This window comes from Rattus norvegicus, chromosome 1 (assembly GCF_021556685.1).
Source record: "Rattus norvegicus strain SHRSP/BbbUtx chromosome 1, alternate assembly SHRSP_T2T, whole genome shotgun sequence".
NCBI classification, from domain to species: Eukaryota; Metazoa; Chordata; class Mammalia; order Rodentia; family Muridae; genus Rattus; species Rattus norvegicus.
The window spans coordinates 82,269,851-82,295,458 of record NC_141534.1 but is presented as its reverse complement, the minus strand read 5'-3'; the positions used below and the strand labels follow the sequence as shown (position 1 = coordinate 82,295,458).

Below are 25,608 nucleotides of genomic sequence, written 5' to 3'. Positions count from 1 at the left end.
ACAACATCCACAGATTTTCAGTGAGAAAAAGTGGATGTTTCTGCAGAATGTATTCCTTAAGGGGACATGGTTAATAGTCTGTGAAGACTAACTTAGGGAAATGATTTTTCCTTTATTTCTTTTTCTTTTTGGTTAATGCTGATGCATTTGAGACCCATACAGTATCCCATTGTGGGAAGAGAATTAACAAATGTGAAGATTTAGTGCAGCTGCATGAACTCAATTGTCTTTTTGGAAAATTCATTTTTGAGGAAGCCGTATAATAAAAGCATCTACCTCCCAATTCTTTCTTCCAGAATTTTGTAATTACGGGACCTCAATCAGAATGGCACACCTAGGGCAGATTCTAAGAAAAATTAGTTTTATATCAATATCAGGAGTTTTACCTATCTCTTCCATTACTGTAATATAATTGCATGTTGATATATCTACAAGCCTATTTAATTCAATTTTGTTTTAGTTTTTTATGTTTTATTATTTTATTTTTACTGTGGACTCATTAACCCTTTCCTAATCTTCCCCCTGACTCTTCCTCATGTCATAACTCCTCCCCCAACTTGAAGAGGAAATCCCCACCTACCCAATCCCCACACCTTCCAAATTCCTTCAGCCACATGTCTCTCAGGAGTTAGGTGAGACTTCTCTTACTGAGGCCAGACCAGGTAGTCTTATGTTGCATATGTGTTGGGGGCATCGTATCAGCTGGTGTACGCTGCCTGGTTAGTAGCTCAGATTCTGAGAATTTTTGTTTCCAGGTTATTTAAGATTGCCAGTCTTCCTATGGGTCACCCTCCTTCTAAGGATCCTCCAACTATTCCCTAATTCAAACACACTGGTTGAAGACTTCTGTCCACTGTTGGAAATAACATTTTTTTGTTTTAGATCAGAAAAGAATTTTCCTAAGACTATTGGTCAATATCTTGAAGAGCAACTGGAAGAACAGACAATATTCTGCCATGTATGTACTCCTTCTTGAAATCAGAAAATGTATACTTGTTGATCCTTAGTTTGTTTTTTAGTCTAATTGATCATTTTACTTGATAGATGGTTTTGATGTGTAATTCCTGTCTGTCCTGGAACTCATATTCTATGTAAGAATACAGATTCAACTCCCTCATCAAATTTATTTGATGTTACCAGGGGGCAAATCTCCATGAAACCATGATGTTGAATAAAATTTGAATAACAATTTGAGAATTTTAGTTTTCCCAGAGGAAATCAAGGAGGTGAAAGAGTGCAAGATTTTATGGACAACATATGCAAGATTGGTAGATATGATACTTCTAGGCATCACTAGAAGTACCAGTAACAGTGATTCTAAAACTGTGTACATGTACTGTAAACAAATACTTGGTGGGTATATACCAAGTTTACATTTGACAGAATCCCTGAAATATTCAGAAATATGATTTCTCCCTGATCCTTTGGATAGAATTTCTCTCTGGTTTCACTAAAATGATGTAGATTTTGGGTGTAAATATGCATCCAAGCATCCCTGCACTGGATGACAAGATGGAGAAGATCTCCACAGCAACCATGACTCTGCCCTTGGTGCTATGGTACACAGGAAGAAAGGTTACCCAGACACTGAAGAACACTAGAATGCTGAAGGTTAAGTATTTGGCTTCATTGAATGTGTCAGGCAGATTTTTTGCCAAGAAAGCCATAGTGAAGCTTCCAAGGGCCAAGCAGGCCAAGTATCCTAGGACACAGTAGAACGCCATAACAGAGCCCTTGTTGCACACGATTATGATGTGGCCATGCTCAGAATGTTTGTCAATATCAACAAAGGGAGGAGAAACTGCTAGCCAAATTGCACACAGAATACATTGCAATAAGGAACATATGGGAATAATGTAGTTAGGTGCCCCCAATACCAGGAAGTTTCTTAACATTCTTCCTGGGTCTGTGATTTTGAAAGCCAGAACCACAGTTATTGTTTTGGCCAGAACTGTGGAAACAGCCACAGTGAAGGTAATTCCAAATGTGATTTGCTGTAAGATACAGGTAGCATTGTTAGGATGGCCAATGAAGAAAAAGGAGCACAGAAAACAGAACATGAGTGACATGACTAATAGGTAGCTGAGGATTCTGTTATTGGCTTTCACAATAGGAGTGTCATGGTTCTTCACAAAGACACAAAATACCACAGCTGTGAAGACAGACAAACAGAAGGCTATTAAGGCAAGAACCATCCCCAATGGGTCTTCATAGCTTAGAAAAATCACACCTTTCTGAATGCATTTGTTCTTTTCTTTGTTGGCATACTGGTATTCTGGACAATTCACACACTGATCCATATCTGATATCCAAAGAAGAGTTTAGTTAGTATTGTTTTAGAAACTTTAATGACAAGGTATTTCAAGTAAGATTGTTGAAAGAAGCATGTTAATGCTGCCCCAGTGCTGACAATATAATCTCAAGGACATTTCTGCAAAGCATTTCTTTCAGTTCATAATGTTCATAAAGTTGTAAAGAAACATAATAGCAAGAAATTATTTTGTTGTCTATTTAACATTGTTGATTACATCATATTTAATGTTATCAGAAAGAAAACATTTCCAAACCCACCTTCTGTTCTATGTTGATGTCAATTTGAACGTTTAACTGAGAGAATATAATTTCATAAACCACAATGCTGCTGGGTTTATTTTATAAATACAAAACCCTACACTCACTGTTTCCTGAGATAATTGACTGCTTTATGAATTTGTTCCCTGTGACATATTATGACTCTTATTTCACCAATACGTATAATAGGTACTTTAGAAATCACTATAACTAAGTAATTGACATAAAAGCAACACTAAATTGAACAGGTAGTCTGTGTTTATGTGTACATATTTATATGTATGTGTTCATGTAAAAGTAAAAAATTGCAATTTGAATTTAGATGATTCCTCACATAAGTCATAAGAAAAAGTTGCTTTAATTAAACTTGAGAGGAGATATAATAATGATGTTTGAAAAGTAGAAAACATTTAAGAAATAAACACTCAGATGTTTCTTTATCTGCCAATAAGTAAACAAAAGTTTGGGTTATTGTCCCTGAGATTCACTAATATTAGCACTGGAGAAAAACCAGAAAACAAAACAAAAAATCAAAACAAAACAAAACAGAACAAAAAAAAAAACAAAAAAAACCTCTGTAAATACTTGGTACTAATAAGTACTTCACTTTGATCCCTTCTTCATTTGGAATGCTGAGCATTTTCATCCTTGTCTCGTCTCCATTCCTATGTGTCTTAGTATCTGTGAATGTACTCAAGGATAAAAATCAGTACTGAGAAACAAAAATCAGTAAAATAACAGTGGAATCCTTAAGCAAGTGTAATGCAGATGGTCTTTCTTAAGCAATAGCATCCCATTCCAAAGTTGTAATTCCCTTCATGGCTACAATATTAACTGTGGTTGTGTCTGAAATTAATTTTTATGTCATCTCAGACTATGGTGATGTGAGTCTTTGGTTTTCAGAATTCTTATGTAGAACAATGACTTTGTGGTGAGCTATTATTTAATAAGTCACCTAAAAGCCTAAGAAGTTGGTTTTACTATAAATAGAATATTTTGGTCTAGCAGCAAACCTGAGTTCATATCTCAGCACTGGTGTCTCATGAGTGCATGTAAAATGTAATGACAGGAGTATTATTTCCTCTTATGTGTACCTGTACATGTATTACAAATCCCACACACATAAAAATTAATATCATGAAATATTTTATGGACTTTTTTGAAATTCATTGATGTAAATATTAATTCTTTTTTGTTTTTACATTTAAAACAAATTCAGTATATTTTAGAAATTATTTTCCAGCATAGCCTAATGTTGCAATTCATGATTTCAAAAGAGAACTTCTGAATACATTGCTTGGTTCTACTTCATGAATAATGGGAATTAAATCAGATTGTAAGCCTTAGCAAACAATGATTTAAATTAAATAAATTAAAATTAAATAATAATTTTAATAATAGGTGTGGATGTAATATGCTGAGCTTGAGTCTCATCATACATTCTAAATCAAGGTTTAACCTTTATTCTCTACTTTCTGAATTCATATCACATCTGGCTTCAAATATGGTTTTCAGAATTTTATGTATATAGGATTTTCTCTTAAATTTTCAAATACTTTTGTCTTCTATATTAATCTTAAAGACAACATGGATTTGTGTACCTAGCAGTCTCATGATCTAATCCAATAGACTTTCTATTACATTCAATCCTTCATGAGCCCTATATGTAGATGGTGTGCATATTCATGTATATGAGGAATATATTGATGAAATATGACTACTTTAATTTTGTTAGAAATTGTGACTAAAATCTAAAGCACATGTTGTTTTACAATAGTTTAATGGTTGTGAAAAATCTTGTGGAGAATTCCCTTATATTGCAGCTTTATTTACTAAAGTATTTTTGAGAAAATGTAATATGCTATGAATTTTCAATGAGTCAATATGTGGTTCAAGGCAAAAGTTATATGTGTTTGTTTGTTTGTTTGTTGTTTTGGCATGACTTTGTTAATTACTTTTATATCTACAACTAGTAAATTAGAAAAATTATATATCCTATATTTTCAGTTGTCCTTAATTGACTTCATAATCCCTGGGGGGCACAAGAGTAGGATATATATTTGCCGTATTTATCAGAGCAGCAAACACTCACTTGTCTCATTAGAAATTTCATTTTCAGGGCAGGGGCTGCAAATAAAACAGCAGGCTGCCATTCCTTCCTTCCAGATTTTTCTGAATCCAGGACTACAATCTGCACTGCACACAGAGGATGGCATCTGAGAAAAAATTAGACACATACTAGTAATGAGTTTTAGCTACTTCCTTTATGTTTTATATTATTATATTATAATTTAATGAGCTTGTTTTATGTATACCAACTGATTTCCATTTCACTCTGACTAGCTATGAATATTGGAAATACATTGAAGAAATGGTGGATAATTTTCAATGTCTTATTATTCAGAAAAAAAATCTGATGGTGAGATATGTGTAAAACTAGAGCTTTCAGCCTGATGTTTTCTTAGTTAATTATTTTCAATTTTGCACTAAGTACTGTGAACAGACAGTGGGAACTTTAGTTGGGATATTTTCTCGGCCAACAAGCCTGCCCTAATATCTTTCATGCATTTTTAATTAGTAATTAATATAAGATTTCCCATCTCACTGTGGGGAGTACATACAGTAAATAGTGTGCTTTTGAGATCGTCCCCTTCGTTCCAATCTCCAGATATCCACACTTGCCTTTCTTTGACTGTCATACCTCAAATCACCCTTCCTCTTTGCATTCCTTATGATCAAGTTTAATTAAAGCAACAAAGAAGCAAGTTAGTATTTGAAGATATCTGAGTGAGGAACAGCATGTCTTTCAGTCACTGATAAGAAACATGATCTTGAATAAATTACCATTTTAAAGCACGAAAAATTGTGTAAGAATAAACAGTGGACTATGCAGATACTGGTTTAATATAATTGGAAATAATAAAGTGATAAATATGGAGTGTTTTATGTGGTCAAACTGCTGCACAGTGGCTGAAAATACTGGAAAAGGCTGGATTAAAAAATTAGACTGTTTAAAATTAATTGAAGATGTGAAGAGTTCTTCCTATCATTTTCAAATTGTGGAAACAGAGTTTTACCTTAAAGTATTTGTAGATTAGTTCTCATAATAAAGATGAGAGTATATTTTCTCTTTTTTACCCCATAATTTTCTCTAAATTTATGTTAACACTGTACTATTTTAAAGACTATTTTGAATTAGAGTACCAAAAAGGGCATATGTTTATGCTTCATATTAATTTATTTTAAAGTAGTATTTTCATATCACATATGGCAGGTTTAGCCTCACATTATAAGGGAGACTGGCAAGAAACAGTGATTTTCAGACCACTGAATCTAAATTACTTGGATAAAAACATGAACCAATAAAACTACCTCTTATTTCTGACTTTCATGGATAATAATTTTCTCTGCATGAATAATGAAGAGGTTTAAGAAAGAAAATGTCATATCACTATGTGTTCCTTCTGTTCTATTACTTGATTTATTTCTTTAACTTGAATGAATTTTGAGCTTGGTTAACAGACATTTCTGAATGCTTACAGAAAATAATGTAATTCTATGTTGTGTGCTATATTACACTCAAAAAATCTGCATGTATGCAACCATGTTTGCATCTCTGGATTAAATTATCTCTGTTCTCAGAGTATGATCTTTCTGTTGTGTGTTTTTTTCCTTTGGTACGGGTTTTATTCAATAATTATTGCATACATATCAATCAAAGATATTGTTATCTAATTTCCTTTTCCCTATTAGTACACATTTTAAGTTTTCCTTCAATATTATTAAGAAAAGTTCTCCTCTTGTTTGTGAATGAGTCTCCACACCTTCTGAAAGTACCAAGGAATATCTTCAAATACAAAAAAATCTGTGTTGTCATTGATTACATTTATAGAATATTACCAAAATATTCATCTATAGTTGAAAATTATTTTTTCTGGTTGCTGTTATTGCTGTATATGATGGGTTTTAATAGCTATTTCTTTGTCTGTTGTACAAGTTCTGTACACTTATTCCTTTGTATTTCAATCATCTAACTTAAAAGTGTGAAGTGCAGCTTAAAGTTTATTAAAAATTGATGTTTCTTTGAATATGAATTTTTAATTGTATTCATTAGTGAACTTGGTGTATATCCCTGTATTATATGGAAAATATAGTATAGTGAAAAGTGTTAGAATTATGTAACATTATGTAACACTTGTATTATGTAACATTAGTCTCACTTGTATTAGAATGTGCTCCAGAGCTTTAAGTTACAGAGAAGAATACTGTGTAATAACAGCAATGATATAAAGAGAATATAGTTCACTTTAAATAAAGAATACCAAACAGTGATGAACAATGGTTTTATATTCATTATATTTTAGATAATATTTCTGATAGGACAAAATGTTTCATTTCAATATATTGTCATGCTACTGCTGTGTAGTATAAATCAGTAAGTTAATATACACCCACCTTTCTACTTCCTGTGGCCAACTCAATCATTTCTTCATATAAGTGAAAGCGTCCACCATGTGGAAAATATGGGCTGAACTTTCCTATCTTCACTTTAATCCGAAGGCGTTGTGAGAAATTCTGAATGTGAACAATGTCATAGTCTTCCTGCACTCTCTCTCTCTGTTTCATAATCACTTTGTCCCCAAGAGGATTAGTAAAGTGAGTCTTTCTGAGAAAGGAGTTTAACTGAAAGATAACCATTGCACAAAAATGTGCATACCATACCTTTAAATCATAAAATTTATTATAATTAAAGCAACATCATTTAAAGAATAAAAGATAAATCACAACAAAAGCAATAGGAGACATGAAATTACCAGGTTTTATATGGAGGTCCTTTACCCAGTTGGACTTGAGCTTTGCACATGCCAATAAAAATTAGATCAATTTCCATTCTTTTCTACATCCTGACCTCCAGTTGAACCAGGACCATTTATTGAAAATTCTGTCTTTTGTCTACAGGATAGTTTTAGTTTCTTTATCAAAGATCAAGTGACCATAGATGTGTGGGTTCATTTCTGGGTGGTCAATTCTATCCCTTTGATCTACCTGCCTGCCTCTATACTCATACCATGCATTTTTTTATTACTACTATTTCTCTTTAATAAAGCTGGACTTTAGGGATGGTGATTCCCCCAGAAGTTCTTTAATTGTGGAGAATAATTTTCACTGTTCTGTTTTTGTTGTGGTTGTTATTCCTAATGAATGTGCTAATTTATCTTTCTAACTCTGTGAAAAATTGACTTTGTATTTTCATGGGTTTGCATTGAATCTCTATTTTGCTTTAAGCAAGATGTGCATTTTTACTATATTAATCATGCCAATCCAGGAGCATGGTAGATCTTTCTACCATCTGAGTTATTCTTCAATTCTTTTTTCAGAGACTTGCATTTCTTGTCATACAGATCTTTCACTTGCTTGGTTAGAGTTATACCAAGATATTTAATAATTGTGACTATTTTGAAGGGTGACTTTTCCCTAATTTCTTTCTCAGCCTGTTTATTCTTTGAGTAGAGAAAGACTACTGATTTCTTTGTACAATATTATATCCAGCCAATTTGCTGAAGCTGTTTATGAGTGGTAGGAGTTTTCTAGTGGAATTATGTGGTCTCTTAAGTATACTATCATAACATTTGCAAATAGTGATATTTAGACTTCTTTTTAATTTTTATTCCTTTGACTTCCTTTTCTTGCCTAATTGTTCTGGCTAGTAATTCAAGTACTACATTGAATAAGTAGGTAGAGAGTGGGCCAAGTGGATCAACATCTTCCATGTAAAAGCAGATAATCTGAAACTAATGGAAAAGAATGTGGGGAAGAGCCTCAAACACATGGGCACAGGGGGGATTTCCTTAACAGAACACTAATGACTTATGCTTTAAGATCAAGAATGAACAAATGGTACCTCATAAAATTTCAAGCTTCCATAGGATAAAGGACACTGTCAATAAAACAAAACAGCAAACAACCAATTGGGAAAATATCTTAAAAAATTCTACAGACAATAAAGTATTGATATCCAATATATACAAAGACTTCAAGAAGTTAGGCTCAAGTGAATCAAAAACCCCTTTAAAATGTGCTATAGAGCTAAACAAAGAATTCTTAATGGAGATATACTGAATAGCTGAGAAGCACCTAAAGAAGTATTCAGAATCCTTAGTCATATGGTAAATACAAATCAAAACATCTCTCACACTGGTCAGAATGGCTAAGATCTGATTATGGTAGACACTTGCAAGGATGTGTAGAAGACGTACATTCCTCCATTGGAATACCAGCTGGTTCAACAACTGAGGAAATAACTCTGGTTGTCCCTGAGGAAATTGGACTTAGTACTACCTGAGGCCCAAGTTATATCACTCCTGCGCATATACTTGAAAGGTGCTCCAACATATAACAAGGATGCATGCTCCTTATGTTCAAAGCAGCTTTATTTATAATGCCAGAAACTGAAAACATCCAGATGTCCTTCAACAGGGGAGTGGATACAGAAAATGTGACACGTTTGCACAATTGAATACTGCTCAGCTTTTAAAAACAATGTCTTCATGAAATTCTGAAGTCAATGGATGGAACTAGAAAATATCATCCTGAATGAGGTAATCTAACCGCAAAAGAATGTGCAAGGTATGCCCTCACGAAAAAGTGGCTATTAGCCCAAAAGCAAGGAATAATCAAGATATTATTCAAAGACGACCTGAATCTCAAGAGGAAGGAAGAAAAAATGTGCATGCTTTTGACCTTCTTAGATGGGGGAACAAAGGGTTCATAGGAGGAAATATTGTGACAAATTGTGTAGCAGAGTCTGAAAGAAAGGCCATCCAGAGACTGTCACACTTGAGGGATGCATCCTATATACAGACACCATTCCAGAAATTATTATGGGTGTCAGGAAGTACTTGTTGACACAAGCTTGATTTAGCTGTATTTTGAAAGGCACTGCAAGAGCCTGACCTATACAGAGACCAATGCTTGCAATAAAACATTGAACTGAAAACATGGTCCCCAATGGAGGAGTTAGAGAAAGTACTGAAGGACATGAAGGAGTTTGCAACCCCATAAGAAGAACAACAATATCAAGAGACCATGAACTCCAGAACTCATAGGGTCCCAGGGATTAAATCACCATCCCAAGAGTACACAAGCCTGGACCAATGGCTCCAGTTGCAAATGTAACAGGGGATGCCTTTCTCAGGCATTACTTGTAGGAGAGGCCCTTGTTACAGTCAAGTCTTGATGCCCTAGTATAGGGGAATGTCAGGTTAGGCAGTTGAGAGGTAGTGGGTGGTTTGGTGACAGAGCACCCTCATAGAAGCTGGTGGAGTGTGTGGGTTAAAAGGTTTCTGGAGGGGAAAATAGGAAAGGGGATAAAATTTAAAATATGTATTTAAAATAGCCAATAAAATAAAAAAATAAAATATTCTAAAAATGCAATTATCATAATAATCCAAAAATTTCTATTCTCTCAGACAGTACTACCGAACACAAACTGACAAAAATAGAGAAACAAACAGATATATGCAAAACACACACACACACACACACACATGCGTGAACACACACACACAAACACATTAAAACATAGAGAGGCTCATAGCTTTTCTGAGTAGCACAAATAATACAGCTCTTCACATATTTCCACACAAAGATATATATGTGTTGATACACAGATGTATATATTCAGGCACAATATATATATATATATATATATATATATATATATATATATGTATTTATATGTATATATGCACACAGATATGAAATTACACAAAATACATACACTTGCACACATATAAACACACGCACACACAGGCATTCATACACAATCACACAAATACAGAAATACAGCAACACACAGGGAGATGTATAAAATCTAAGCACCAGTCTTGAATGATATTTATACCCAGAGACATTTAGATTCACACGTAATTACTAAAAGGCAGGTAAAACCAAGACAAGCCCAAAGAAATAGGTAGGCACATACACAGTAAAGCAGATACAAATATGTATAAGCTCATACAAATACTCACAAAATAAATATAATGGTACACTAAGACATATGATCTGACAATGACACAAAGAAACATACACTCTTTTTCTGGAAACACTTATAGAAAGAAATTCATAAATAGAAAAAATTTTGCACACATCCACAGTCATACAGATACATAACCATGCTTGTCCAAAGCAAAATTGACAGATACACAGGAAGTCTAAACAAATACACCTATTCACAGTGAGAAAGGCACATCCACACCTATAAATATATTTTTATAGATAGAACAGACTACTAACACTATTTCTTCTTTAATTACTCTCAGAAACCAAATAAGTTACCCAGAGGATTCACTGTGGACAGAATCACTGGAGTACCCTAATGAAAACCAATCCTTAAAATGATTTCTAAACAACTGATGTGTATCTATAAAAACTTCTCCTTTCAACATAGAGAAAATTCATGAAGTAGTACTGTTTATATTGAACATTGGAAGGGATATGATGATGGATATTAAGGTGCTCCCTATGAAATTACAAAATTTAATTAATAAACTTTGCCTTCATTTTCCTTTCACATTTATCACAGTCACTAGATTTTTTTTCTTTAAAAAATGTTCAGAAACCAATCTATTTTGGAAAATCTTTCTGATTTCATTAAGTGGGTGCATCTGAAAAATTCTAAATGGCTAGGTGTTTGAAGATATCAAACATCATCTATTAGACGAAACTGTACAGATTCTTGTGGTCTCCATCTGCACAGCCTCTGGACCCAAAACCTGCCCAGAGAGAACTGGTCTCTCAGAAGTGCTCTCACTCCTAAATCCGCATGTGAGTCACCAGTTTTGCTACAATAACTGTACAAAGAGGGATCCATGAGAAGCACATAGTGGACAGGAACCATGGAGGATCCTGGGATAGAATCCATCTGGCCTGCAAGTCTTAGATAACCTAGCACACAAAAAAGCATGATTCATATTTAGAAACACAGTTCATGATAATGAGAGAAAACTTTAAGAAGGACATAAATAACAACTTTTAAAAAATACAGAAGAACATAATAAAACAAATATAAGCCTTTAAGGAGAAAACAAAAAAATCCCTTAGAGAGTTACCAGGAAACACAACCAATAAGGTGAAGGAATTGAACAAAACCATCTAGGATCCAAAAATGGAAAGAGGAACAATAAAGAAATCACAAAGGGAAACAACTCTGGAAATAGAAAATCTTGGAAAGTGATCTGGAGTCATAGATACATGACTCACTTGGAATACAAGATATAGAAACAAGAATCTCAGGGGCAGAAGGTACTATTGAAAATATTGACACAGTAGTCAAAGTCAATGCCAAATATAAAAATGCTCTATCCGAGAAAATTTAGGAAATCCAGGTAACCATAAGAAGGCCAAACCTGAGGATGATATGTATAGAAGACAGTGAAGATTCACAAATTAAAAGGGCCAAAAAATACCTTCAACAAAATTATAGAAGAAAACATTCCTAACCTAAAAAAGAGATGCCTAAGGAACATTGAGGAGCCTACAGAACTCCAAACAGATTAGACCAAAAAAAAAAAAATTTCCCATCATATAATAGTTAAAACACCAAATCCACAAAACAAAAACAGATTATTAAAAGCAGTAAAGAAAAATGGCCAAGTAACATAAAGGCAGACCTATAAGAATTGTATCAGAGGCTGGGGATTTAGCTCAGTGGTAGAGCGCTTGCCTAGCAAGCGCAAGGCCCTGGGTTCTGTCCCCAGCTCCGAAAAATAGAAAAGGAAAAAAAGAATTGTATCTGAGTCTCAACATAAAGATGAGTGCTAGAAGACCCTAGGCAGATGCCATACAGACCCTAAGGGAACAGAAATGCCAGCCAGGAGACTATACCCAGCAAAAATCTCAATAAACAAAGTTGGAGAAAACAAGATATTCCATAACAAAACCAAATTTAAACATTTTTCCGCAAATCCAGCCTTACAAAGATAATAGATGGAAATATCCAATGCAAGTCTGGAGACTACACTCATTCCTTCCTAATATCTCTTATCGCCAATGTAATGAATTCCCAAATATAAAGATATAGGCTAACAGAGTGGATACATAAACATGACTCACCATTTTACAGTGTAGAGAAAACAAACCTCAATGACAAAGACAGCCAGTACCTCAGAGGGAAAGGGTGGAAAAACATTACACGCAAATAGTCAAAAGAAACAATCTGGGGTAGCCATTCTAGTACCGAATACAATCAACTTTGAACCAAAGATATCAAAAAAGTTAAGGAAGGCCATTTCATATGCACCAAAGGAAAAAATCTACCAAGATTAACTCTCAAATCTGAACGTCTATGCTCCAAATGTAATGGAACCCACTATCATAAAATAAATTTACTAAAGCTAAATCATTCTTTGTATCACACACAATAAGAGTTAGAGACTTTAAGACCTCACTCTCATCAATGGACAGATCATGGAAACAGAAACTAAATGGAGACACGTTGAAACTAACAGAAGTTATGAACTAAACAGAATAAAGAGATATCTGTAAAACATTATATCCTAAAACAAAAAGAATATACCTTCTTCTCAGGATCTCAAGGGATCGTCTCCAAAACTGACCATATAATCATTCATAAAACAGGCCTCAGCAGATACAAAAAAGTGGAAATATTCCCATGCATCCTATCAGATCACCAAGGACTAAGGCTGGTCTTCATAAACAACAAAACAACAGGAAGCCCACATACCCATGGAAGTTGAACAACACTTTACTCAATGATAACTTGGTCATGGAAGAAATAAAGAAGGAAATTAACATTTGAGAATGTAATGAAAAGGAAGGCACAACTTGCATACACAATCAGGTTGACAGCAATTTACCTCACACCTGGAAGCAAGCTCAAGAAAAAAGAAGTAAACAGATGCAGCAGGAGTAGACAGAAGCAAAAAAAAAATCAGACGTAGGGGCTGAAATCAACCAAGTAGAAAGAAAAAGAACTATACAAGGAATAAACAAAACCAGGAGCTATTTCTTTGAGAAATCAATAAGATATACCTAAACCGTTAGCCAGACTAATCATCAAGAACAGAGACAGTATCCAACTTAACAGAATCAGAAATTAAAAGGGAGACATAAGAGTAACTGTAGAAATTAAAAAAAAAATATCCTACTATGAAAGCCTATACTCAACAAAGCAAGTAATTCTGTATGAGACAGAAAAAGTAGAGCAGTGATATGGTGTTGTGAGTGGATGGGGATGAGTGGTAGCATTTTCATAGAAGTAGGGGGAGGGAAAGAAGTGAAGGAAAGGGAATAACATTTGACATGTAAAGACAGAAAATATCCAATAAAAATAGAAAAAATAAAGAAACTCTACCTTCAAGCAGTGAGTACTTGTTCTTTTCCCATTTTTTATTTCCTGATTATCAACCTCTTGCAGATTTTTCTCATGGAGAGCATGGGCCATGGCATACACAGCATTGTATATGCTATTACTCTCATCATTAAAGGCCATCTGAAACTTCTGTTCTGTTAGCCATTCCAATGAGGAATTGGATGAATAGTTCCTCAGTATTTTACAGTTAGATGCTGAGGCTTCATAGTTAAAGTAATTCCATTCTGGTATTAACAGATTTAAATCTCTGCTTTTGAGATGGTACCGTGTCTCTACAAAATTTTTAAATCCAGAAATCTCACCATGGTGGTGTAAAAATGTGAGAGTCCCATAGAATATGTCATGACTTAAGTCTCCGTTACTTGTGGGGAAATCCAACTCTGATTTGGTGATCCAAATCCTCTGTATAACTGGAGATTTCCACATTCTGAAGCTCAATTCAATAATACTATCTGTTTCCCCATAAATGATAATAACATTTGTTGATGACATCACAATTTCATTGTAGTACATCTCTGTTTTATGATAGGATGAAAGGTCATTGATTGTCATCATGGTTACAAAGGCAAAGCAAATTTCCTTGGTTTGGGTCTCTTTTTTCAACTCTGAGAGAAATTGATTGCCTTCATCATTATCTGAGATGACAAGGCCAACCCAGTTCCAGTTGAAGTAATGTATGATGGAGACCATTGCCAAGGGTAGTAATGTGTCCTTTGGGGTCATCTGATAGACATATGGAAATTGTTCATTATCACTGAAGATGGAATGGAAAGGTCCATAGGAAATCTGAAGGAACTACAATACAGAGAGCAGCATGAGGTGGAGTGTAGTTTAAAAAACTTGTAATTATATTTACCTACAAACAGTTGTTGATTACCTATGACTTTTCCTCTCATCACAGATTCAAAGGAGAAAATTTGGAAGCCTGGTACATCCATTTCTAATGGAAACAGCAAGCACAGCTTATTGTCAAAATATAACAAAACACATTTGCATATTATAATAACTTCTGTTCTGTCATTCAGTTTTTGTCTTGACATCTGTGTATTCAAAAATTTGAGAGATTATAATATATTTACAACTTGGGGGTATTTGGCTAATATATTTTTTGAAAGGGCATTTATCCCTTAATCCAGAAATGCATCCTCTACCATTTCACAGGTAAGTCTGATGCATAACACTGTTTTAGCTTTTAGGAACACATATTCTTATCTTTCCCTACTTGTAGGTATTACTGGAGGATGTGACTCAGATAAACATGGTATAACTTTCCTTCTGAGGATAAGGCTACCAAATACTCTGTGACTATCTGTCTCTGTCCTTATTGGGAAACAGATCATGAGATCAAAGTAAATTTAAAAATGTGAAACAAATTGGCTGCATGAAAGTGTTAGCAGCAGATCATATTAAAAACCTCATCCTACTAAATAACCAAGAAATTTTGCTGCAAATATGTCACACTCATAAGTTGTATTTTTTGAGGCAATTAGACAGAAATAAAGTTAAATTGAATGGAGTTATCTCTAACATACAAAGTATCTTAAAATGATGGAAAAATAATCATGTGGAAAGATATGAAATAATGAGGTATCAGAATCCCATAACTCCTCTGTCTTAGAAATGTTCACTTATGAATGTCTGCTCATAAATTATGAGGAGGAAACAAATGAAAAAGGTAAGACATAATAAATTCAAAAAGATATGACTTAACCATTATATAATTAAAGGAATGATTTATACTAACTGTAGCAGTATGTTGATTAAAATTTTGACAGAAGTTCTAATGACAATGGACAGACCCTTAATGATTGGTCAAACACTTGCTGCTAGTAAATCAGTTAAGTTCACAGACTTGATTGGATATTTTCATCCTGTCTAGTGACACTGAAATGTCAGGAGCTGCCAGGTTAAAATGGTTTGTCATCATGCCTTTGTAAAAAAGTACTCCAGGTAATTAAAAGTTGGGTTATAGAGAAAATGTTTATAAAATGAAATTCTATTCAATCCCAGTTTATCATTGATAACAAAACTTATAACACCACCATGATGGTAAGTTATAAATGTGTTATTTGAATGTTTAACAATGATAACCTAAACTTATGATGAAGGTGATGATAACATATCTGGGAACAGAAATATTTTCTAGGTTTTGGAACAACATGAATCAATCTCTACTTAATGAGATTTGTATAAAAAGAAACTCTCTGACTGCCAGTCACTCAAGGCTGTAAGTTTCTTTCTGCCACCATGCCAGACTTAATTTTTTTTTTTACAAAGAGAGCTTTTTATTAACTTGAGTGTTTCTTATTTACATTTCGAGTGTTATTCCCTTTCCCGGTTTCCAGGCAAACATCCCGCTAATCCCTCCCCCTCCCCTTCTTTATGGGTGTTCCCCTCCCCACCCTCCCCCCATTACTGCCCTCCCCCCAACACTCACGTTCACTGGGGGTTCAGTCGTAGCAGGACCAAGGGCTTCCCCTTCCACTGGTGATCTTACTAGAATATTCATTGCTACCTATGAGGTCAGAGTCCAGGGTCAGTCCATGTATAGTCTTTAGGTAGTGGCTTAGTCCCTGGAAGCTCTGGTTGATTGGCATTGTTGTTCATAAGGGGTATTGAGCTCCTTCAAGCTCTTCGAGTTCTTTCTCTGATTCCTTCAACAGGGGTCCCATTCTCAGTTCAGTGGTTTGCTGCTGGCATTCGCCCCTGTATTTGCTGTATTCTGGCTGTGTCTCTCAGGAGCGATATACATCCGGCTCCTGTCGGCCTGCACTTTTTTGCTGCATTCATCTTGTCTAATTGGATGGCTGTATATGTATGGGCCACATGTGGGGCAGGCTCTCAATGGTGTTCCTTCTGTGTCTGTTTTAATCTTTGCCTCTCTATTCCCTGCCAAGGGTATTCTTGTTCCCCTTTTAGAGAAGGAGTGAAGCATTCACATTTTGATCATCTGTCTTGAGTTTCATTTGTTCTAGGCATCTAGGGTAATTCAAGCATTTGGGCTAATAGCCACTTATCAGTGAGTGCATACCATGTATGTCTTTCTGTGTTTGGGTTAGCTCACTCAGGATGATATTTTCCAGTTCCAGCCATTTGCCTACAAATTTCATAAAGTCGTTGTTTTTGATAGCTGAGTAATATTCCATTGTGTAGATGTACCACATTTTCTGTATCCATTCCTCTGTTGAAGGGCATCTGGGTTCTTTCCAGCTTCTGGCTATTATAAATAAGGCTGCAATGAACATAGTGGAGCACGTGTCTTTTTTATATGTTGGGGCATCTTTTGGGTATATGCCCAAGAGAGGTATAGCTGGATCCTCAGGCAGTTCAATGTCCAATTTTCTGAGGATCCTCCAGACTGATTTGCAGAATGGTTGTACCAGTTTGCAATCCCACCAACAATGGAGGAGTGTTCCTCTTTCTCCACAACCTCGCCAGCATCTGTTGTCCCCTGAGTTTTTGATCTTAGCCATTCTCACTGGTGTGAGGTGAAATCTCAGGGTTGTTTTGATTTGCATTTCCCTTATGACTAAAGATGTTGAACATTTCTTTAGGTGTTTCTCCACCATTCGGCATTCCTCAGCTGTGAATTCTTTGTTTAGCTCTGAGCCCCATTTTTTAATAGGGTTATTTGTTTCCCTGTGGTCTAACTTCTTGAGTTCTTTGTATATTTTGGATATAAGGCCTCTATCTGTTGTAGGATTGGTAAAGATCTTTTCCCAATCTGTTGGTTGCCGTTTTGTCCTAACCACAGTGTCCTTTGCCTTACAGAAGCTTTGCAGTTTTATGAGATCCCATTTGTCAATTCTTGATCTTAGAGCGTAAGCCATTGGTGTTTTGTTCAGGAAATTTTTTCCAGTGCCCATGTGTTCCAGATGCTTCCCTAGTTTTTCCTCTATTAGTTTGAGTGTGTCTGCTTTGATGTGGAGGTCCTTGATCCACTTGGACTTAAGCTTTGTACAGGCTGATAAGCATGGATCGATCTGCATTCTTCTACATGTTGACCTCCAGTTGAACCAGCACCATTTGCTGAAAATGCTATCTTTTTTCCATTGGATGGTTTTGGCTCCTTTGTCAAAAATCAAGTGACCATATGTGTGTGGGTTCATTTCTGGGTCTTCAATTCTATTCCATTGGTCTATCTGTCTGTCTCTGTACCAATACCATGCAGTTTTTATCACTATTGCTCTGTAATACTGCTTGAGTTCAGGGATAGTGATTCCCCCTGAAGTCCTTTTATTGTTGAGGATAACTTTAGCTATCCTAGGTTTTTTGTTATTCCAGATGAATTTGCAAATTGTTCTGTCTAACTCTTTGAAGAATTGGATTGGTATTTTGATGGGGATTGCATTGAATCTGTAGATCGCTTTTGGTAAAATGGCCATTTTTACTATATTAATCCTGCCAATCCATGAGCATGGGAGATCTTTCCATCTTCTGAGGTCTTCTTCAATTTCCTTCTTCAGTGTCTTGAAGTTCTTATTGTACAGATCTTTTACTTGCTTTGTTAAAGTCACTCTGAGGTACTTTATGTTATTTGGGTCTATTATGAAGGGTGTCGTTTCCCTAATTTCTTTCTCGGCTTGTTTCTCTTTTGTATAGAGGAAGGCAAATGATTTATTTGAGTTAATTTTATACCCAGCCACTTTGCTGAAGTTGTTTATCAGCTTTAGTAGTTCTCTGGTGGAACTTTTGGGATCACTTAAATATACTATCATATCATCTGCAAATAGTGATATTTTGACTTCTTCTTTTCCAATCTGTATCCCCTTGACATCCTTTTGTTGTCTGATTGCTCTGGCTAGAACTTCAAGAACTATATTGAATAAGTAGGGAGAGAGTGGGCAGCCTTGTCTAGTCCCTGATTTTAGTGGGATTGCTTCAAGTTTCTCTCCATTTAGTTTAATGTTAGCAACTGGTTTGCTGTATATGGCTTTTACCATGTTCAGGTATGGGCCTTGAATTCCTATTCTTTCCAGGACTTTTATCATGAAGGGGTGTTGAATTTTGTCAAATGCTTTCTCAGCATCTAATGAAATGATCATGTGGTTTTGTTCTTTCAGTTTGTTTATATAATGGACCACGTTGATGGTTTTCCGTATATTAAACCATCCCTGCATGCCTGGGATGAAGCCTACTTGGTCATGGTGGATGATTGTTTTGATGTGCTCTTGGATTCGGTTTGCCAGAATTTTGTTGAGTATTTTTGCGTCGATATTCATAAGGGAAATTGGTCTGAAGTTCTCTTTCTTTGTTGTGTCTTTGTGTGGTTTAGGTATAAGAGTAATTGTGGCTTCGTAGAAGGTATTCGGTAGTGATCCATCTGTTTCAATTTTGTGGAATAGTTTGGATAATATTGGTATGAGGTCTTCTATGAAGGTTTGATAGAATTCTGCACTAAACCCGTCTGGACCTGGGCTCTTTTTGGTTGGGAGACCTTTAATGACTGCTTCTATTTCCTTAGGAGTTATGGGGTTGTTTAACTGGTTTATCTGTTCCTGATTTAACTTCGGTACCTGGTATCTGTCTAGGATATTGTCCATTTCCTGAAGATTTTCAAGTTTTGTTGAATATAGGTTTTTATAGTAAGATCTGATGATTTTTTGAATTTCCTCTGAATCTGTTGTTATGTCTCCCTTTTCATTTCTGATTTTGTTAATTTGGACGCACTCTCTGTGTCCTCTCGTTAGTCTGGCTAAGGGTTTATCTATCTTGTTGATTTTCTCAAAGAACCAACTTTTGGTTCTGTTGATTCTTTCTATGGTCCTTTTTGTTTCTACTTGGTTGATTTCAGCTCTGAGTTTGATTATTTCCTGCCTTCTACTCCTCCTGGGTGTATTTGCTTCTTTTTGTTCTAGAGCTTTTAGGTGTGCTGTCAAGCTGCTGACATATGCTCTTTCCTGTTTCTTTCTGCAGGCACTCAGCGCTATGAGTTTTCCAGACTTAATTTTTTATGGCCTCCTCTTTTCCTCTGTTCTGTAATCTGTCAACTTCTGGAGGTTACGCCCTAGTCTCATTAATAAGTACTGTGGAACCACATAGATTGATATAAGCATAAGTCCAGTCTCATCCATTAATTTTCTTAATATCTAATTAAAATGATATGAAGAACTTTTTTCTATGATAACTTACACGTGGAAATAAGAAGACGTCCAACTCTCTAAAAAGCTTTATTGATGATATCCAATTCAGTCCTGTAAGCAGAAATGAACACATAGTCTCTTCATTACAGATGTAATTAGGTAAAGGGTTATAAAATTTTTCTTTAACTATGTGGTGTACAGTTTTTCCATCACAATAGCTCAAAGTATGTTTTATAACCAAAGACATATTTGGTAAAAGATCAGGATTCCTGTTGATTTCATTCATTGAAAAGGCTAATACCAAGGCATATTTGTTGGTTTTAGTTGTTTTTCTGTAAAAGAGGACAGAATTTATTATCGACAGATGTTTATACATGATCAATTGTACTCAATATAAGCACTATTCTGTACTAGAATTTTCTCCATCTGATCTCTAAAGATGGAAACAACTGGCTTTTTTCTGAGATTGGGTTGAAATGATAATCTAGAAAATAGCAAACACATTAAAAGTTCATGTCAGTATGTCTCCCATGAATAAGATATGGTATTTACCTCTTTTACAGAGAGGATTTCCATCTCAGGGTTTGAGTGTTTGATCATAGAGTAAAGAGCAAACAATAGATATGGACAAAACAATAATTCTTATCATGTCTTCATTTTGAAATTAGTAAACAATATAAAAATATGTGTGTTATGAGAGCTATTTAGTTCATATTTTCTTGTGAAATTAAATGAGTTGGTTAGGAATTGGAAACATTGTTTATTGATCAGTGCATAATAGCATTTCTTCAACAACATTGTTTCCTGTACTTAGAATCACATATAATAAGTGGCCAATATTCTTAACATGCCCATCATATTTACCCTCATTTTGTTATTTTTTCTTTCAGTCCTTTGGTGAAAGAAAACATTTTCTAAATATATAAATTCAAATATCAAGCACGTATTTGTAAATCATACATGTCTGTGCATATATTTGATATATTTGATCAAGGTTTACTTAGGTCATTAGAGGGCAATATATCTGAGTGTTTTATTTTATTTTTACAGTTGTTTTTTATCTTTGAACAAAGATTCTTATTTTATTTCCCACATCAAACTTTATTCCACTATAATAATTTTTTCTTATATTGATTTTTATATTTACAGTTCAAATGTTATTTCCTTTCCCGTTTTCCTGGACATAAGCTCCCCATGCCATCCCTCTCCCCTTCTCCTTTGAGGGCATTCCCCTTCTCATCCACCCATCTTACTGCTCCCCTATATTCCCCTAAACTGTGCTGCCCTGCCTTGGCAGGAACATGGACTTCTCCTTCCAGTGTTGCCCAACAAGGCCATCTGCTGCTATATGTGCATCTGGAGTCATGGGTCAGTCTTTGTCTTTATGTAGCAATTTAGTCCCTGGGAGCATTGTTTGGTTGGCATTGTTGCTCTACTGGGGTTGCAAGTCCCTTTAGCACTTTCAATCCTTTCTCTCATTCTCTAACTGGGATCAAATTATCAGTTCAATGGTTTGCGGCTAACATTCACCTCTATATTTGACATGCCTGGGCTCTGTCTCTCAGGAGACAGCTATATCAGTCTCCTGTCAGCATTCATTTTTTAGCTTAATCAATCTTATCTGAGTGTTTTATAAGATACTTTGCTACAGACTATACTCACTTCAAATGTTCAGGTATACACTTTTGCCATGTATTTTTACAGAGATTAATGGCTTGCCCCACCAGCCAAGTATCATTCCCTTACATTCTATTTACAAAGGAATGCAATATATTCATTGTGGGTACTTCTCATCATTATAACTTAATTTCTAGTAAACATCTTTGACAACATTTCCAGTTACAAAAAATCAATGCTAGCATCCTACCAAGAACTAGAAAAATAAATAAATTCCAGTGATATTAGTGTTTTCCACTATTAAATGTTTATAATATAGAACTTTTGATGGAATGTTTATTTTTTGGAATAGAAGTGGGCTACAAGACAGTGGGAAAGGAATAATACCATATTGTTTTTATGCTTATGTAAAGATCAATATCTTGACACTGGAGACTATCATTCTTCTCATTTAATATAATATGATCAATAAACAATAAACATATGGGCATATATTTAATGATTAAATTTGAGGTAAGTACAATTAGGTTTTCAAAAATTGTATTCCTGCAGTCTTTTCATTCTATATTCCATATAATTGACAATTTTATGATATTCTCCATTAACACACACAAAATTTTCAATTAAACATTTTATTAATATACAACTGTAATTTAAGAATAAACTTTGTGCAGTGCTCAAACTACTTTCTTCAGTGATAATTTAGGAAACATCAAACTGTCTTGCTTAAGCTGTCTGTGTAGCCTAGCAGACTAAAGGGCTGTGTTTCAAAATAAGTTTCAGCAATCCACTAAAATGAGTATTGATAACACATTGGTAGCATGTGCACCAATATTTTCTAAAATTACTGAAAAAGCCACGTAAGATATCATAAATGGGTCAGAGATTAACCAAGTTAGACATGAAAAGAGTAGATATGTTTATAAAAAAGTGACAAAAATCTAATGAAAAATTTCTGTATCTCTGTTCTCAAATATTGCAACTGTCCCACACAACAACTGTAACCTATGGCAGCGACAAGGGACATAAGCTATCACCACTGTTATTGATAGCCTCACTATTCCAGGAATGTAAATATATCATTCAATCCCATATGTTTCAAATATATTTTACTCTAAAGGGAGAGTGCCAAATTGAACTCTATGAAAGACAAAAGCCAGTTATTAGACATGAATAGTGTATATCACACAGCCAAAGGTCTTTCAGGCTTTATCTTTTAAAACAATTTGATGTCTTTCCCTCTAATGACCTAAATATTCCTTGCTTATGACATACAAACATATACTTTCAGGCATTTCTATAAAGTATGAATTTCTGAGTGCAAACATCTCCTCTTTCCAAACTTGATTAATCATTAGATGGCAAGAAGTCAACACATGCAATGAACTTCAGAGAGTAATTTACATGTATGTAAAGTTTTTGATAACTAGAGGCACCACGAATATTACTGGAACCAGCATACACTCTAGGAGAAAGACATTGATGGAAGAATTTTAGGTTTTTTTTTTTTTTTTTTTTTTTTTTTTTTTTTTTTTTTTTTTTTTTTTTTTTTTTTTTTTTAGTTTTTTCCGGAGCTGGGGATCGAAACCAGGGCCTTGCGCCTGCTAGGCAAGCGCTCTACCGCTGAGCTAAATCCCCAACCCTTGATGGAAGAATTTTAAGCAGAGTTTATTACCATTTATTTGCAAGTACTTGGGATAAAACTCAATGAAACATTACAGGATCAAATTCAATAAGCCATCTATATCTAGTGTGGAACACAAAGTGTTATTAGAAGGGCATTACTTGATAGACCTATGTAGATATCCCTTTCTTCCTCAGTTTCAAGGCTTTAAATCAGAGGACACATGGAAGAAAAACAAAGCCTTCATTGGATTAATAAAAAGGAGAAAGTAGAATTGAATCTGTAAAATAATTAAGCTTGTTTAGTGGTGTTCAGATTAGTAACACAACAGAGGACTCAAGGATTTACCTGATCTTCATCCTCAGAATACTCTAGAAATATGGAAGTTGTCATTTACATAAAAAGTACAAATGGACTTACAGGACATTCAGAGTCTGGTTGAAATAATCTTTCTCCATAGGTAACTGAACTGCTCCAAGGATGAAGGAACAACTTATACCCAAGTCTTTATTCTGATCTTCATCCAAATTTATTCTCCAAAAGCACCTGGGATCAGTGAAATTTGCCATGAGATGTGGAAGGTTGAGGAAGAAGAATACTACCATCAAAATGAACATATTTTTCCTGCTTTAAACCTGGGCAGTGTGGATTGTGAAGTGCCGTGCATATCAGCACATCAAATCTGAACCATCTTTTATTACTATGTGTAAAGCAGAGATTACATATTCATGACTCATTTTGTTTTCCAGATTGCTTCTGAACCATGGAGGAAGCTGAAGCACTTTCTTCCCTGGGGCTCTGCAACTGGTGACCAGAGCTCATGTAATTAACAGAGACTCGTAAATACTTTGGAGAATTATTAATTCTCAGGCTCCATGATATCACTCATGTTTGTTAATTCCTGGAAGGAAGCCTATTGTAATTTGGTCTTGGAAATTTTTAACAAAGTTATTATATTGACACAATTTTTAATGATGTCAGTGGATTTTATGAGGACATTCACAGTGAGAAATTCATTAATGGCACAATCAAAGCTACAGGAGACACATAGGACATTGTATTACAAGATCCAAGTCAGGGAGAGGCAGACTCATTTTTAAAGTCATTGAGATCCACAGACCATGCACAGTATGTACTATGCCACACTGTTGTCATGATCAGATCATCAAGTCAATGCCTGTGCTTCTATTTTCCTGAGAATCAATAAACAGACCAAGGCAGATATATATTTAGTCTAGCTGTATCCAAAAGTATTCAGTTCTTCACTGATCCACAATTAATTCACATGATAAATATTAAAGGTTCAAGAAGACCTAGAGAGAATGTCATGCTCTGTGCTTTCTTTCTTTTTTCTTTCATTTTATTGGTCATTATAATTATTTACTTTTCAAATTTTATCCCCCTTCCCAGTTTCTTCTCCTCAAATCCACTATCCCCTCTACCTCTCCTCCTCTATGAGGGTTCTTATCCATAAACCCCACCCAATCCTGACAGTTCCTTAGCATTCCTCTACCCTGCATAATGGAGCATTAATTGGACCAAGGGACACCACCTTCAATGATGCTAGATAAAGCACTCCTCTACTAAAATTCCATGGAACCCACATTTGTACTCTTTGGATTGTGGTTTAGTCCCTGCAACTCTACCTTCCAAGCATTTAATACTAGTGAAAAATTAATGAAATCTTAATATTCAAATTTAAAATCATGACATTACCCCTGATTCTCATGTTTCTTTTTTCAATTTAATAACTTGTGCTGAACAATCTCTTCTACATTGCCCTTATTTTCCTACATTTTTTGCTCATTTTACATTGCAGTAGTGGCTGTGAGGAAGTATTGTTTAGAAATATCTTCTTAGTATCTTAGAAGCAACTAGTGACTATGAAGCAACACTATGTTCTAAGGTGCAAACTTTTCTCATAAAATCTTTCTACCTATCTATTCTTACATTAAATCTAGTATCAACAATGACAATCATTAGTTTAACAAAATTTGTACTCTCATTAACTTTTTAAGTGGATTTGGACTGGAAGTAATCAGAGCACATATAGGCAAAACATTGGTTTGTTTAATGATAAACCATATTTTGTGTTTTAATAACACAAACAAATTTAGTGTTTTACACTGTATATTGCTGCACACTTAAACTTCAGTATTTTTTATGTGTATGACTTCTGGTTCTGTTATAAGCTGTCCTAGAGCACTGAGACATGTTTTAACTGAACAGTGAGCATCTGACAAGGACAGCTTAGAGGTGTGGAAGTCACCCTTCACTCTAGTGGAGTTAAATGCTGATCAAGTCCTGGGAAGCAATTAGAC

At 34.9% G+C, this 25,608-nt stretch overlaps 1 protein-coding gene across 3 annotated transcripts; it reads right to left on the bottom strand.

The window, feature by feature from the left end:
* Window positions 1-1,397: 1,397 nt before the first annotated feature.
* Window positions 1,398-23,904, bottom strand: Vom2r30 (vomeronasal 2 receptor, 30). 3 transcript variants are annotated; one of them, NM_001099467.1, is made up of 6 exons: window positions 23,708-23,904; window positions 20,096-20,378; window positions 13,946-14,758; window positions 7,027-7,254; window positions 4,664-4,787; window positions 1,398-2,302 (listed from the first exon to the last, which is right to left on the bottom strand). In NM_001099467.1, the coding sequence occupies exons 1-6, from the start codon at window positions 23,902-23,904 to the stop codon at window positions 1,398-1,400; spliced, it is 2,550 nt and encodes an 849-aa protein (NP_001092937.1). The 3 variants fall into 3 exon arrangements, with proteins under 3 accessions (NP_001092937.1, XP_087501074.1, XP_087501038.1); XM_087644948.1 differs by having other exon boundaries at window positions 1,398-2,152; XM_087644912.1 differs by having other exon boundaries at window positions 20,114-20,378.
* Between the last annotated feature and the right edge of the window lie 1,704 nt (window positions 23,905-25,608).